Source organism: Octodon degus, unplaced genomic scaffold (genome assembly GCF_000260255.1).
Source record: "Octodon degus isolate 3935 unplaced genomic scaffold, OctDeg1.0 scaffold00196, whole genome shotgun sequence".
Taxonomy (NCBI): Eukaryota; Metazoa; Chordata; class Mammalia; order Rodentia; family Octodontidae; genus Octodon; species Octodon degus.
The window spans coordinates 3,313,579-3,331,343 of record NW_004524772.1 but is presented as its reverse complement, the minus strand read 5'-3'; the positions used below and the strand labels follow the sequence as shown (position 1 = coordinate 3,331,343).

Here is a 17,765-nt window from a genome sequence, read left to right as displayed (position 1 = left end):
ATATACTCATAAGTGAAATAAACCAGACACAAATGTGTAAATAACGTGTAGTTTCCCTAGTATAAGAACTAAAAAGAAGAAATACAAATAGAAAGGTATAATGCAATTAAAAGGAAAGCAGGAACTCCAAGACTAAGTAATCAAGAGAGGGAAAGGAGAAGATCTAAGAAACATGACAGTGACAAGTAATACAGTTATATGTAGAAAATGGGCAAGGGAATGATCCTGAGAATCTCCAGAAGATTTTTGAATCTAGCAGTTAATTGGAAAGATTCTTACCCTGACTAACTATATATACTGATACCTGTGAACTAAGCAACTGCACTGAAGATGGTAATCTGTAATAGTAGTTTCATGCTTGGAATGCCTGTCATTCTGGTATTCTGAATTACGGCTGCTTGTCATGACATGCCAGTTGCTGCTGTGCTGTCTCTCCGGTAGATGATTGTTCAAAGGGAAGGGGGTGGTGAATGAAGGCAAAAGACAGGAAAAGCAATGTTGAGGGACTGTCCTGCTTCAAGGTTGTATATAGTTAGATTTTTGTACTTATGTGTAAAAATAAGAATTATATAATTCTTTATGCCTATTTTTAAAAATATATCGTAATTTTTAAATGTTTTTTTCATCATATTTTGTAGGAACTTAAAGTTCAACATATCAATACTTGATGAAAAATATCTGTTCCATGTTATGCCTAAGATGTTTGATATTCAGGCAGATAGTGAGGTTAAGCTTAACAGCCTAGGTTGTATGGTAATAACAATAAACTTCTCTTCTGAAGGGTTAACAACCTAAGTTTGCAGATCAAAATTAGAGAAAAAGAAGGGCCGCAAGGAAAGCCAACATTTTGACCTTAGTCTTCTAAGGTCAATTAAGACTCAGGACATATGAGAACTTGTACTGTCATGTAACTCGGTGGTATCCCAAATTTTCTGATCAAGGAGATTATGGGGCCAAAGAGGAAAGTGATCAATGATGTAGAGTGTGCCTAAGGAGAGTCACATGGAGAGAAAACTCTCTCTCAGGCTTTCACAGAGAGCACATTGGCCAAGGAATGGCCGTGACTCATCCACATGGCTGCACTGACAAAGATTCTACAATCTGGGGTACACGACCTCAGGATAAATCCTGAGGAGATTTCACTGACCTTATCAGACCCATAAACTACAACTCTTGTTGCATAGGTCTTGCTTTACCTTGGTCTTAACCATCCAGCAGAATAGTATAAAGACGAAGTATAAGAAGGTAAGTCATACTGTTATGTTGAGCTGTAGGAGACTCAGGTCAACAATTTCTGACATTGCCAGTGAAGTGGAAGACCCAATACTATTATGGACTACTGGACTCTTTTAGAATATTTTGTTGAGTTACACACTTATAATATTCAAATAACAGAACTTAACAAAAAAAGGGGATATAGATGAATGTCCATTTTGTATCTGTGTATTCAAAATGGTTAGGATAGATATATAGTTACGTTCTCTTAATGAATAGAAGAATTTGTTCTAATAGTGTTTGTAAATAGGATATCATGTTTGCATCTTGTACAGCAATTAACAATTAGCAAGAATGTATGCAATGTGTTAATTATTGTATCTGTCCTACCAATTTGGTTTGAAACTGTCTCATTGCCATTTGTTTCTCAGTAAAATTATGGAAAATATTTCCACATAACACTTGTACTACATCAAATAAGAAAACTATATAACCGACACAAAATAAAACTCAAAATGGAGTTGGAAGGTTTGGGGGGCCAGCCTGGACTCTGAGCTCTGGAGTAGCTCCACTGGCTCCAGCGCACCATGTTCACACAGTCCGGCCATTACACGACTCTTCTGGCCGCCCAGACTTGTAGCAGCCCCTAGCTCGAAACACTGTGCTGTACTGTCATGTGGTTTAGGACCTCAATCCTGGACAATGGTGTGCATTCTTTGCATAGTCATTCCATTTCTGCTCTGGATCTACAAAAAATTCCTGGAGCCATACATATAGCCTTTGATTTCACCTTTTGTTAGTCATATATGGCCTGAAAAATCTATAGAAGAATCCAGTGATAAAAATAAAAGCCAAGTAAACTGTAAGGTGCAGATATAAGCAGATTACCAACAAAAGGGCCAACAGAAATCTCTGATAAAAAGAAAGACTAATGCCATTTTCTCACAGGAGCTCAATTGTTTTAAAAATGGACCTGACAATATGAAGCACTTTCTGTGTAATTATCTCTGACCTTTTTCTCTGAGACCAGAATTCAGTGTAGACAGTTTAGATATTCATCTGATACTAATCAGGAAATGTATTTATATTTAAAATACAGTTAGTTGTATTTAATAACTTCATTCCTCGTTCCTTGTTCATTAAATATCTCATTTCCATTAATGCCATTTTTAACAGTATGAAGAAATTGAAGGTTTTTACAGTAGACACTTGGCTACTAAATCAGTACTTACAAGTCTTGGGCCTCCAGCCTATTTTCATATGAATTTGGCTGCTGTTGTACTCTAATTTCTGTGAGCTTTTTTAATTTGAGTGCTGTAAATTATACCAGGAAATGAATGACAGTCATATGAAACATAAAGGTATAATTACTGTCCAACATAGTGGAGCAGTTTGTCCATGAGAATGGTAATTATTATTTCATGATAATTATTGAGGAAGATGGAAAAGATGAAAATGGGAAACTTCTTTGAAAAATGAAACATCTGCTACATAAATTTCCAGTGTATAAATTCAGTTTTGCAGTACTTGTATTCCTACAAATGTATGAAACATTCAATTTATCTAAAAAAAAAAAACCCTCAAAATGTTGTAGGTACATAATTTCTAGAATTTGAAAGGGGAGAGTAAAATAACTAAAATGTACTGTTTAACATGTGCTAATTTATACATTTCTATTGATTCAGAGAAGGGATTGGAGCTATGAGCCTAGGACCTGCGGCCCCATTTTAAAGGGAAGGTTCAAGGCAGAAGAGAAGAATCCTGACCTGGAGCATAGAGAGCGGGTGTCAGCCAGCAAGGCAATTCCAGAATGCCACCTGTTATTACATGGCACGTAAGCTAAGAGTAGGTTTACACTGTACAAATGATTGGAGAAAAATTCAAATGAAAATATAATTGTAACATATGGAAATCAAATGAAATTCAAATTTCATTTTTCAAAAGTAAAGTTCTGTTGGAAGGAAGCCTAAGTTGAGGCTTCTTTTGTGGTTAGCTGAGTAGTTGCAAACACTAAAATATTTACGACCTGGCGCTTTACTGAAAAAGTTTACAGGCACTCGAGAGATTAATAAAAGCAAATATGGAACCTGATTTAGAGAACACTGGGAGTTAGAGAACATAAGGGGTAGGGATAAGAAGGGGACAGAGAGGCTGATGCAGCTTACAGAGACACCAGGCAACCATGCAGATCGGGAGGCTCCTTGGATCATTGCCTTGACGAAAATATCAGGGAAGAAAAAGGTATTTTGAGGAAAATTTCAGTGGGTAAAACTCAGTGAGCCACAATTAGGTGCCATGAGGAAACTGGGGACCAATATGTGAGAATATGAAGTTGGATCCCAAATGCAACAGAAGCAAAAAGTAAATCCAGATGGTTTAAAGACGAGGGGGGAAGCAGGAGTGAGAAAAGGGAGGTGGAAGGAGAGATGGAAGGGCAAGAAGGAAAGAACAATAAAAAGTTACTTGCTTAAAACAACAGGAAAATCGTTCCTATAATGCTGGTTGTAACAGAAGATTTCCTAAGCAAGCTAGGAAATACAGTTAGGTAACCCAGAAGTCAGAAAATAAAATTTGAAAAGTTCAATGACATCAAACTGAAAATTACTGTATAACAAAATACACAATCACAGTCATAGGTAAATCAAGAGTGTGGGTGAAACATTTGCAATATGATGGAATCGTAAGAGAAATAATTTCTTGGCAATTAATAATGATAATTTAATATTCCATTTTAATGAACAAGAAAACAATCAACTTTGAAAAAAAAATGACACTGGAATGGACCAGAATAGTCACAGACCAAGAAATATCCAATAGCAGCTGATCATCTATGATAAGCTGCTCAAATTCACTATAATAAAGTAATATTACTTTCACATCATTAAAATTTTTAAAAATATCATTTTTACACAATACTTAAATTAACAGGTAATAAACTATAGACTTTTATTCTCTAAGATATGAGAAACAGTAAGTTCTGTCATTTCCATCAAACAGGCCTGACTCCATCTTGACCTCTCGCCCATCCTAGATAGCCTTTCCTGAACACACTGAGTGACAGAAAACACACACTTTGTTCCAATCCTGGGAACAACATTATGAAACAGTTAGCTTATCACAGCCCAAGAATCTTCTGTCTCCACATTCCCCTCCACTCTTCTCTCCTTTCCCCTCAGCTACCCCCGAGATTTCCCCTGTGCTGGCTCTGAGTGAACCAGTCCTGCTAGATTGTGAACTTCCAAACCAGTCCATGGGAAAAGGTCAGCTGCTCTTCCAGTGTTACAGATAAAACGAGGAATCCACCTTTGTTCTGCGTGCTCGCTACCTGAAGCCTGCACCCTTCTGCAAAACTAAAAGGCTTGGTGAGATTCCTTGCTGTCTGAGTGCTTTATTATCTGCAATGACAAACTGCGTCTGGGGCTCATTTCCAACAGAGAGAAAATCCTAAAATCATCCATGGCTGACAGTGACTCTAGACAGACTGGGGCAGGATAACTAATTTATCTTATGTTTCAAATATATTAATGATTGTTTAACATAGTTCTAGGAAAAAAACAAAAAAGCCTAGTTAACTGTCCCTGAACTGTGTCTTTTCTTTGGAAATATACAGGTCTCAAGTAGTGGTTCTGGGAAAAATCCCCTCTGTTAAAATCCACTATGAAAGTGCCACCTTATGCATTTTGTTTTCTTTCTTGTACATTTCTATATTTTCCATTGTTTGTAAATATCAGTTTAATGATCACAAAAAGCTTAAAATTCATAAGATAATCATAAAGAAATAGAATAAACTCTAGGGAGAAATTTTTATCAGGAAACTCTAATGTAACACAAATGGGATTGTCCAACTAAGTCTTTTAGTTTTTGAAAATTAAAAAGACAATATTTACATATTCCCACATTCTTTCACTCAGTCTCTAGGATTTCCTTGAGTCCTAGTTTTGATTTCAGGGGAAAACCAAAGAAACTGGTGACTCTGCTCTTAATGCAGTCTTACAATACTGGGGAAAGCAAATTTGTGCACAGAAACGTCAAAGTAAATTCTGTATAAATTCAATAAAGCTGTGTGTTCTCTTTCATTCCTTTATGGAAATTATTTCCACATTAGCCTGCCAGTTCCTCTGTGATAAGAGTCCCAGTGTTGCCTACTTTCTTACTCCGCAACCACAGAATAAATTTGTGAAGCAGCATGCTCTGACAGAATACACTGAGTTATTATTTTCTATGCAGAGCTGGTTGACCTACTCAATGGCAATTCCTAATAAACACATACCCAATTGATTCTGTCTGATCCTTATTCAAAGCACTCTTAAACCTATTTAATTTATTAAACTGTCTTGATAAAAAAATTTGTCCTTTTGGTCCCCACTGCTCCCTGAAAAGGCAAGTAAGCAGCAATATCTGACCAATTAAATCCCCAGGCTTGACTAACTCTTTGAGGTAGACAGAATAGAGTTAGGCCAGATGACTGTATAAGATAATTCCTTCCTCTAAGTGTTATTTTGTGGTATTTGTGAACTATGCATGAAAAAATCATTCATAATTCTCAATACTCTAGCTTTCTTTGTAATGATCAATACTCTTCTAGATTTCTTTGGGGGAAAGAATCTCCTCCAACTCCATACTGACATGGGATGTGTACCCAAAGCTGTTCTAATAGCTCTTTATTAACTCATCGAATCCTCCCTGTGGTCCCACTGTTTTACTATCCCCAAATTATAGACAAGAAAAACGGAGGCTCAGAAATTAAATAATTTGCCCAACCTTACACTATTACTAGATACCAAGTCTGACTACAAGAGCCAACTAGAAATATGGCCTTCTGGGACATTCTCAGTTGAAGGACACGACACATCAAATGCAGCCTATCTATAGCGTGCTCATTTTCATGTTCTTTCAAAAGTAATTTTCTCCTTTGACCTTTCCGTTGCTTTTACCCCTTTATTGCATTTACTTTCATTAACATGTGGTCAATTTACAAGCAGTGCAGCTTGAAAGAAAAGAGTGCTAAGTTAGGGGAGATACAGGCCTCAAGAGGCTGCTTCCACCTAACAGCTCAACTTCAAGGACAGTGTATAATCTCACTGGGCCGCACTCCCCACCCATTGGAGGACCTCTTTCTTGCTCAATAATCCCTATCCTAGCTATCATTAGTGTAAAAACATTTAAAAATTTTAAAGTATGGCAAAACTTAAAAAGAAGAAACATTTTAAAGTAATTTGCACCAGAAGAGGTTTTATTCTACTTGATGGCAACTCAGTATGGTTCTGTATAATATTAGTATAGCAAAAGAAAAAAAAAATTAGGAGAAAGAAATGTTTAAATTTTAAAATCCCATGTAAGTTAGGGCATATCAACAAAATAACATGTAATGTCACAGTTTTAAGCTATGCTTTAATGAATTTTGAATGACAAAGGGAAGTACTTTCTAAAGTGAAGCACACAAAAAGGAACTCTAAAGTGACTCTACCTGAAATAATGAGGTACTGGAACATACATATTCTCAAGTTACCTAATTTTCTAACAGCTGACTTCTTTTCCTTCTCCTCATCTTTATCCAAGAGTGAGTTAATCAGATTTACGTATCTTATGTTCCAAAATTCCTTTTGTATTTAGAAAGCTTTCTAGCTATCAAAAATATGCAGACATCATTAAAAGATAAGGGTCAACAAAAAGAGCATCTCACAAAGAAATTTTAACCACCTCTTCAGGGAGGCATGACGTAGTCTCCTTCTGGAAATTCAACAAAGCAAATAAGACTGAGATGAGATTTCCTTAAGAATGAATCATAAATTGAGAAGAGCAACAATTATGCCATCTGCTACCAGCCATGTGCCATTAAGAAACTATTTCATCTGAAAGGGCTTAGCCTTTGATCGAGCAGAGCAAATTATAGACAGAGAGGAGCTGTAGAATATTGCTGTAATGCAAGTTTATAAGAGAACTATAAAATCAAGAGAAATGAACAGTGTCAGCTCACAGTATAAGAGTGCCTTTAATGAAAACATCTCTATGAAGCTGGGATTTTAGTTTATACCACAGTCTATGGAAGATTGCTGCAGCCTTGTTGGAATGGTTTGGGTAAGTACCCCTCAACGATTTCCATGTTAAGCAGCTTGCTCCCCAGCCTGTGGTGCTCTAAGAAGGCACAAAGGCATTAAGACGTGTGTCCTATGGGAGGCCTCAGCGCACTGAGAAGTGGCTGCAAGGGGCCTTATCCCCTTCCTCCCTGGCTGTGTGAGCAACTCCTGCTCTGGCACGCAGCATTCTGTCTCACCACAGGCACAAGAGCAAAGGCCAGCTGACCACATGGTCAAGACTGGCCAGGATCAACCTGTCCTCTGTAAGTTTTTTATCTTAAGTGTTCTGTCACAGTCATGGGAAGTTGACCACCCTACTTGTGTACCTGGATATGTGTTCCTTTTAATCATTTTTCCAAACATGAATCCTTTTATAGAAAGACGGCAGTGACTGAAGGCTTGAGAGAAAGGTTAACACTTGGCCCGGGTGTGTGTTCAGCACTAAGGATTTTGTATTGATACCATTTCTGTCTTCTCTGTGTCATACATTATTATCCAGATGGCCTTTGTTTAAGAAATCTCTGTAGAAGTGCAGACGATCTGTGTCTCTCATGGAAGAACTCTACCTTACAGCATGAGTTTTTAGAAGCACTTTGATAAACTGTAAAGGTAATTATATGGTGTGTTGTTTAAATTTGATAGGCAATTTTCTAAGTGACAAAAACTTGCCTTTTCACAGAAATATATTAGAAATGAAAATATTAGATGGTGACATATATCTATAATCTGAGACCTCTGAAAGGCTGAAGCAGGAGGAGCACAAGTTTGAGCCCAGAGAGGACAACTGAACAACTTAGCAAGTCTGTCTCAGAAATAAAAAATAAAAGGGAACTGGGCATGTACCTCAGTATTAAGGCCCCTAGTTCAATGCCCAGTCCATCAATGGGAAAAGGAGATAAAAATCTTGTAACTTCAATTTAGAATAATGAATAATGCTTTCAGAATTTGGTAATATTAACAAGCTATTACAGTGTTCAAAGCTCTTAATATTTTTGGCAAAGCAACAGATTTCTTAGTAACTAACATGTAAATTAATTAGCACACTACTGAACATATACAATTGATAACTGTGAGTACAAATATATCTATATCTATCTATCTATCTATCTATCTATATATATATATATATATTGCATTTTAGGGAAGGGTCTGCAGGGTGTTCAGGGTCTCACTACTAGATCAGACTTGTAGTGATCTGCCTGTTTACAGTCTCCCAAGAGCTGGGATTACAGGCGTGCACCACCATGCCCAGTCTCAATTGCGGTCTCAGCATACCCCGAGGGCGGGGCTGGCACAGCATGCCTGAGGACTGAACCCCCTGGCCCCTGCACCTGTTTGAAGGTGCTTTAATCCACTGAGCTATTTGGCTGGCCCAAATATATATTCAAAAATAGTCTAAACACCTACTTAACAAATAAGAAAGCAAATTCCAGTAGTTTGCACATTATTTGGGAAACAGGAATTAAGCATCAGTTACAAGCTAACAACTAATGTTTCATGAACCGACTTTACGTCACCGTGCAGGCCATTAGCTGGGCATAAAACAAAGGATGCTAGTGAAAAGTATGAAAATCTTAAATCCTTAAAGGACATAAAATCACTCCAGTTCCGACACAAGCAGGTGAGACCCACAAAGTACAAGTGCTCTTCGGGGAGCCTACATCTTAGTACAAAGATCAAAGCTACCTTTTTCTCTTCCTTCACAGAAATATGCAATTTAAACAAACAGCCCCTGCCTTTGGATGTGGAAATAATAGATTCAAAGAATCAAACACACATACATGCACACACACACACAAAATAAAACCAAACACAGCAAAACAAGAAGAGTGAAAACAAACCTGAGGCCCAGCTGCCTGCAGATCACCTCTGCATCGGCGTCATCCCACTGGTCATCGCAGATGGTCCCCCACTGGCCAGCGTGGTAGAGCTCCACTCGACCTTCATGTGCACTGCTGCCATCGGCGAGGCGAATGACAGGCAATGGGAGGCCTTGCAGTGTGAAATTAGAAACAAGCTGAATATAGTCTTTGACATCAGTCTATAGAAAACTAGGTATATTCTATTTTTCCTGTTCTCTATAATACTCACTAGGCCACACTAGTGATGAACATATACATTATATTTGATATATATTATGGTAATTTTGAACAATTCAGTGGCTGTAAATTGATTTACACAAGTAGCTTTTCACAGGAAACAGTCTCCATAAACTTTTCCCCTACAACATCAAAAACCACAAAAGACACTGAAACACTGCAGATTACTGGAAATATGTTTGATTTTTACAGTATTATGGTGAAGACATTTTATTTATAGCAACTTGAGCTCTATCAGCATACAATTATTACAAGTGGAACTTACGTTTATAATGTATTTATTTTCAGTACAGAATTATATACTTTTGCTAGAAATCAGGTCAAAATTACCATTTAACTCATGATAACTTGATGATAGATATTGTAGTCAGGTCCTCCAACAAAAAACACTGAAAAATCATCCGGGCATGAAACAAATCATGCTCATTTCCTCTGTCAAGACCCACCTCAGAAGGTGACATTCCCATTGGAACCAATGCCCTGATCCAGCCCTTGCCAACCTCTAAACTTCTGTCTCGTCTCCTCTCCTGGTCCCATTCACTAGGCTACAACAACCAGGTCCTCCTCTCCACCCATCTCTGAAGTTCTCCACACTCACTGTCATCTCAGCCTTCGCCTTTGCTGCTCCTTATGCCTACAATAACGTCCCACAGATTTCACTGTGACTGTCTGCTTCACATCACTCACTCACCATTTCTAAATGTCCCTTCCCCAGAAAACCTGCCCAACTGCCCTAGCAAAGCCACATCCTACCGTATTATCTAATGTGCTTCCTCACAGTATTTCCTTTTAGCTAAGTTGTCATTAATTACATCAATTGACAATGATGTCAAGCCTGTCTCTCTCCTCTCAGCTAGAATGAGGACAGATAATGCCCTTCCTTCTCACCTTTGTATTTCCAGTTCGGAAGTAAAATACATATAGTATTTATTCTATGATTGGATTGGCAAGTGTATCCCAAGTTCAGAAAATGTATCCCAAGAGGGAGATAATTTGCAATGTTGAAGCTTTCAACTGTATTTTTCAAACTTTTATTTTTTATTAGCAATGTTTGCAGCTCCTCATGTGCACAACACATCTCTGTCCTTTGTCTACCCCTTCCCCTCTCCACCATCCACCCCACTTCCATCTTGTACATTTCCACTTTACAAAATACCTATCTCCATACTCCCTATTTTTCATCTTTTATTTTACTTTTTTTTTTGGTGGAACTGGGGATTGAACTCAGGCCCTTGCACTTGACAGGGAAGCACTTATCCTACTGAGCCATTTCCCCAGCCCCAATTTTGCTCTTTATTTATATTCTGGTTTTCTTATGCAAGAGAAACCATGTAGTATTTAAGCCTGCATGTCTCATTTATCTTACTTAACATTATAGACTCCAAAGTTCATCCATTTTCTTACAAATGACTCAAGTTTATCCTTCTTTATGGCACACAAGTACTTCATTGTCTATAAACACCACATCTTCTTTATCCACTCAATGATCAACAGACACAAAAGCCACTTCCAGGATTTAGCTATTACGAATCATTCTGCTATAAATATGAGCATGTGTATATCATTAACAAACTCAGGACACTCAAGAGGGTTCTAGACACAGCCTGCCCACAAGAAGCTTACTGTCTCCATGCATTTGAAATCGTAGCACTCAGTAGGTTGAGGCAGGAGGACAAGGAAATCAAGGCCAGATTGTATTATATACCAAGTTCAAGGATGGCTTGGATTACAGTTTCAGAACTTGCCTCATTACAAAAAAAAAAAAAAGAAAGAAAAGAAAAGAAAAGAAAAAAAAGCTGGGTGTGGTGGTGCCCACCTATAATACCAGCACTCAGGAGACTTGCTGTGAGTTCAAGGTCAACCCATAGTACACAGCAAGACCTTGTTTCAAAACACCAAGAAACAAAGGTACTTTGCTGTTGCCCAAGGATAGGGGTAGAATGAGTACAGAAACCTCTAAAGTGATTCAGAAAAGATCTGATCAGAGTTGCAAGCAGTTAGGGACTCTCCCTTGAAAAAGTGAGTTCAAAGGGACAGAAGGGATTTGGAAAGCTACAGATGGAGGAAGAATAGTTCTCACAACACGGTCAGTTTGAACAAAACATAGAAGCACAAAATTGAACATGTTTGGCAGTAAAGCAATGAGTTCTTATTAGGAAGTGTATCTTTTGCCAATTACTAATCATTTATCCACCTGAAAAAACACTTCTAATTCTCCACACTGTAAGTAGCCATTGGTAACTGTGCTCTGCATATTCACACTTATATTAAAAGTGTGCTTGAGTTTTACAGCAAAAAGTCAAATCAGTGAGTATTTGCTGACACATTCTTTTTTCAAATTTTTATTTATTTGGTACAGGGTCTCACTATGCAGCTCCAACTCACAGCTATGCTCTTGTCTCAGCCTCTGTAGTGCTAGTATTACAGGTGTGCACCTCCATGCCCAGTTTCGACAGCCAGCACAGCACACCCAGGTTCCCAGACCTGCACAGCATGTGGTACTGAGTATGGAACTCAGGTCCTTGTGCTTGCCAGGCAGGCACTTAGACTGCTGAGCTATCTCCCAGCCCCTTGCTGATACATTCTAATGTATTTAGTACAGGGTCTACAGGGTCTCATTATACAAATCAGACTCAGTGATCCTCCTGTTTTCAGCCTCCCAAACACTGGGATTACCACACCCAATCTCAGTCACCATCTCAGCACCCTGGGGGAGGGTCTGGCATGGCACAATGGGGATCAAACCTGGTCCCTGCGCCTGTATAAGTTATAATCTAAATAAACAAATAAATAATATAAGTAAACAATTCATAAATAACATTTATTTATGATGCCTATTTTTCCTTTGAAAACATGAAATTATACAAAAATGATGAAAAAGCATATGCTTAACTCAATATACATTATTCCTTGGTAAGGTTGTGGGAAATAATAAATAAATGAAACAGTTTAAGATGAAATTGGAACTCAACTAGAACCTAGAGTTTTTATGACATACTGCCTCTCATCTTATAATTCTGTCCCATTCTATTTTCAAAAGTATGAGGTTTGTTTTCTGGTTGGATAAGTACTTGTTAAAATACAGAAGAACACACAAATAAAATTTGGCTAATAACCTCACCGTCCCAGCAAGCTCACAAAAATCATTTGAAAGAATTCAGTGAAATAGTTGGCTCTTGTTTTAGTTATAGATAAATAAAACTCCCCACATGTTTTCATTTAGATTGCTGCTGTCCTTTCATCCAAAACTTGCATATGACTTTAAGACAAGACACTAAATTCCCAAACTAAAGAAATGTACAAAGACTGACCACTGAGCCCTAGGGTACACTCAGCATTCTCTGATTTCAACTAAATAATTTATGCTCTCAATCCACTATAAGAGGATCTCTTTTTATGATCACTTCTCACTTATCAAACCCCTGGTTTTATATGTCTACAAATGACCTGAAAACTATATTTATAAGCAGAATATGGTTTGTGTCTCTTTGTCCCCCACAAAGCCTCATGCAGTCATTGGGGCAGCTTCTAGAGTTTGTGATTAATTTTTTTGTGATTAATTCATGATCCAATGCTGGGATTACCAGTATGAGTGCTATACTTGCCCTGGGGCAGATAATCTGCACACAAATGTAAGGAGGGAGGAGATGCTAGCTAGCTATTGCAGCTGCTGTTCCACCCTTTGTTCTTTGCTGTTTTCTACCACCATGAAAGCCTGTCCTCTGCCATGTGCCTCTCTGCCTTGAAGCCAGCTGAGTATGGACTGAAATTTCCACTAACTGAGCTAAATAAACCTTTCCTTCCTTAATATTAGGTATCAGGTTTTTTGTCCCAGCAATGAGAGAAAAGTAACTGAGACAATATAATAGATGGATAAATTATAGACAGTAAGAGTTTATGTCTCAGTTACTTTCCTCTCATTGGTAGGACAGAATACGTGACATTCAAAATTAAGGAAGGAAAGCTGGGGAGATGGCTCAGTAGAATAAGCACTTGCTTGGCAAGCACAAGATCCTGAGTTCAATCCCCAGTACCACAAAAAAAAAAAAAAAAAAAAAAATTAAGGAAGGAAAGGTTTATGTAGTCCACAGTCCACAGTTAGTGGAGGTTTCAGTCCATACTCAATTGGTGCCAAGGCAGACTGGCACATGGCAAAGAGCAGTAGTTCATGGCAGTGAAATATAGCAAAACACCTAGAGCAAATGGGAGTAGTGGCAACAATGGCAACAGACAGCAAGTCTGTCTTCCTTACGTTGCATTCAGGCTATCTGCCCCAGGCAGTGTAGCACCCACATCCCTAATCCCAGCAGCACTGAACCCATACTCCCAGCAGCACTCACACCGGTGCATAATCCCAGCACTGGATCATGAATTAACCACAAACTCTAGAAGTCCACCCCATAACTGAATGAGGCTTTGGGGGAACAACTAGACACAAACCATAATAGTTTACAAACAAGATAGAATGATAGAAAACATAATTATTGTCTACAAAATTTTACTTTATTACTTGAAAAATGTTAAGACATTTTATAAGCCACAAAACAGAGTAAAAGCAATTAGCTACAAAAGCAATGGATTAGTGGGCCAAATTAATACCATCCTTGAAACAGCATTGCAGAGCATGAACTTGACAAGGTAACCTTACCCAAAAGGTGGATAATAAAAAGAAGAAAAGGGGAAACTCAACAAGACATCAAGATTTGAACAGGTTCATCTCCCATCTGCAAAGGACTGAAGCTCTCAGCAAATGCCTGTATCATGACTTCTATTATTCCACTTCAGAGGAGCAATCTACTCTACACTTGGTCTCTCTGTGTGTCTTGTACTGAAAGGGTTTTTTTTTTTTTTATTCTCTTACCCAATAATTATGCTCAAACAGGAACACTGCCCTGTACTAGCAGTTAGCAATTCAAGTCGGGACATCTGGTCATAAAACTCTCTCCAAGGAAAATGAAAAAAGTGATGCTGCAAGCATGTGATTGATTACACATTAAAATATACTGTCATCCACTAGAAATCTGTGATCTGCCCCAGAGGACAGGTGATCCCTGCTCTCCTTACTTTCATGCGAACATATGTGTATCTGTGTACCAAAACCATACTAGTTAATCAGCATTTTCATAGCATGGAGCTTGGAGAGCCCTTATGAAATCTAAGAATCCATTCTTTAAGAACTGTGCTATGTACAACCTAAAGAACCCCACATCATGATTATATTGCATCACATACAAAAGTTTTTAGTGTCTGTATTTTATATAAAGCTTCATAATAACTTTCCATCTTGCCTCCATCATACTATTTCATTACCAAAGCATTTCACATACATTATACAGTATATAATTAATATATCTGTATCTCAAGTACATGAAAGTATGTTAAATGAGATGTTATTTAAAAATCAAGTGGAATTCAAAGAGTTAGATGCACTCATATTGGACACTAGTTAGTATAAAACATGAATCAAACTCATTTCATATTTAAACTCTAAGGAAATGATTCAACTAAGACACTCTTATCATCTGGAATCATGTTTAAAACAATGAAAGCAAAACAAAACAATTTTTTTCTTTTGCCAGGGGAAAAGTTACACGTGCCAGCAGCCATCTTTACAGGACACGCCCCACCCTGCCAGATGTCTTTTTCCCAAAGAAGTATATTTTCTTCATCTCCTCGGCAACAGACATTGCTCTAATAAATAAGAATATGGCCCAGTCCAGAAAACATGGGGCTTGTTTTGCTATTTTTTTCCACTTTGGAAATTCAGTCATAGTTGATAGATTTATCAAATGTTAGCAAAACTTTTAATCAAAGCATTTGGATTTTTAAAAATTAAAAAACAATCAATAAAGATGTCTAGGTTAGGAAAGAAGAAAAAAATACAAGATTGTCTTTCAAGGAGTTCAAGACAGACTAAAACTTGGGTTGGTTTAATAGCTGCTTTCAAAAACTTGAATAGCTATTGGTATGCGCTTTTATCATCTACGACTGAGTTAGAGGAAAATGGACATGCTTTGGATATGAAAAGGTGATTTGGGTGGTTTTGTGCAAGAAATGTGTTGCAAGACCCAGAGAGGCTTGAGTTCTGGTCTGGACTCAGCTAGAAGTCATTCTGGATTGCACATCTCTCCAAGGCTACCATCATGTGTGTAAAGTAAGTGTTTAGATGATTGAAGATCCTTTCTAATATTTCAGCTTATCATTTACAACCTGACATTATTTCTATATTTGAGCACAATAATACAGAGGTAACTCATTTACATTTTTAAAATCTTATATATTGTTGTTACAGCAAGATTTTATGACTAATAATAACATATAGGAGGGCTCTGCTCTTAGCTCATCTAATTCACATATGTTTATAGGCAACCCCTAATTTGTACAAATTCATTTAAGCTTTAAAGATAGTCCATGCTCATATGATTAACACAGTAATCTCTGAATTGTCTTCATGTCATAGCTTCCATCAGCCAAAGAGAAGACACTCACGATACATAAATAGGATTATATCTTCAAGACAATAAACCTGGATTGCTCAGATTTTATTGTGCAATTCTTGCATTTAAAAAAAAATAGTTACTAACAGACAACATAAGCAATCAAGTTGGCTTATCTGAAGTTTATGTTTGTGGGGTGACAGTTTACATTCGTTCATCAATTAAAAGACTAGTGACCACGCTATAATTACGTGAGTGTTCTTGTTTTTGTTCTTTTTATACCTTATAGGAAATTTTATCCTTTTATGATTTTCAGGGGTAATAAAAGCACATGTGCTGTATGTGTACAAAGGAAGACAGGACATCAGCATCCAAATTAATTACATCTCCCGGCCTTCAAAGGAAAAAGTATCAAATCAACATTTTTTGTGATCTGACCACCGGCCAATGGCTATTTGCAGGACTAAGTATTCATTGAAGAAATCAGCAATTAACATTTCCAAGCACTATAACACTTTATAGGTTCTGGCTTTATTCCTTTTTCCATCCTGATAGGCATCAAGTACTATTCACTTTAAGCTAGTATTTTCTTTCTATTTGTTGTTCTAATAACATCAAAATTCTAAACAAATCTTAGGCCTTCAAGGTTTGTCTTTACTGAATATTTATTCTCTATTTTTCCAGTGGGAGCAACAGAAGAAATCTGTGGTGAAAGCTCTACCTTTTTATGTGCATCATCATATTACAGCCATCACCACTCACTGATTATTAATCCAATATATTTATAGATTGAAAAGTTATTTTTCAGTCTTTTAGACATGCATTTTTGCACTGTTTTCCATACCGAGATAGTTTTTCATCCCCTCTGAAGTTAAAAGCCAAGAAAAACATATGGTGTGCGTCCTTGGAAAAAAGTAAGACACAAACACAAAATAAGCAGAACAACAACCAAAAAAATCCTTTTGCCCATAATAAAACTTTCTTCTCCTGGTAAAATCCTAAAACACAAGGCATAAAAATTCTGGGACCAGAGGAATTTATTATACACCAACTCATTTTAAGGAGCATGTCTAGGGGCATGAGAGGGCCAGCTTTCAGCCAGCAGCTCTTCAGGAAGTTGCCCCCATCTGCAGGACCTGCGCAGTGCAAAGACCCCAGGTCTGGGACATCACCCCTTTCTCATCCACTGTGGGAAGAAAGCGTGGTGACATCCCTCCCCTACATTTACACACACTAACAAGGGAATTCATGGGAGAATAAAGGTAGAAAGTTAAAGCAAATGTCAGCAGCCAACTAGCCCTGCACAGGCTGCTAAAAATATTCTAATTCTCAGAATCATATTGTCTGTGGCCTAGGCCTAAATAATTTAGATGCTTTTAACTGTTGCCCACTTAGCATTTCCCCATTGCCCAGTTCAGTAGGATTAGTACAGATATTCTTCACTTAATGACTTACCTGTTTATAGACTGTTCGGTCTTCTGACTGAGGTGCACTGTTGGACTTACACCTGGCTGCTTGGACTTATGAGCTGTCTTTTTCTTTGTACCATTCTGTACATATTGTTGATAAACCTTCACTGTGCTTTTTTGCACAGTGTACCTTTATATACTGAGTAATTTTTGCAAATTGTATAGTATAGGACAGTACCACAGTTTTATGTTGTTATACATTGCAATATTGCATGTAAGAGTTATACAAATAAAAGTCAAACCATCAAGTTGGAGTTTCCTTTGGCCATTTCTTTGTTCTGCATATTGAAATATACATACCATACGCAATTCATTTGGTGACCAATTCATTTAATGACACAGTCATAGGAACAGAAGTGGCCATTAAGCAAGGAATGTCTGTAACATGTGAAATATACCTATGTGGGAGAAATCATTCACTCAAGCTAGAGTTCTGTTCTTGTAACTCTTTTAAGAAAAGTAGGGGGC

The 17,765-nt window shown here is 37.5% G+C and overlaps 1 protein-coding gene and 1 pseudogene across 2 annotated transcripts in view; one reads left to right on the top strand and one right to left on the bottom strand.

Moving 5' to 3' along the window:
- Prss12 (serine protease 12) overlaps positions 1–17,765 on the bottom strand; it is an 81,369-nt gene that overhangs the window by 49,137 nt on the left and 14,467 nt on the right. For both annotated transcript variants that reach the window (XM_023704427.1, XM_023704428.1), the window contains exon 2: positions 9,134–9,284. In XM_023704427.1, the coding sequence (XP_023560195.1) occupies positions 9,134–9,284 (151 nt within the window). The remainder of the gene's footprint in view (positions 1–9,133; positions 9,285–17,765) is intronic.
- LOC101563085 lies at positions 1,918–2,147 on the top strand (annotated as a pseudogene).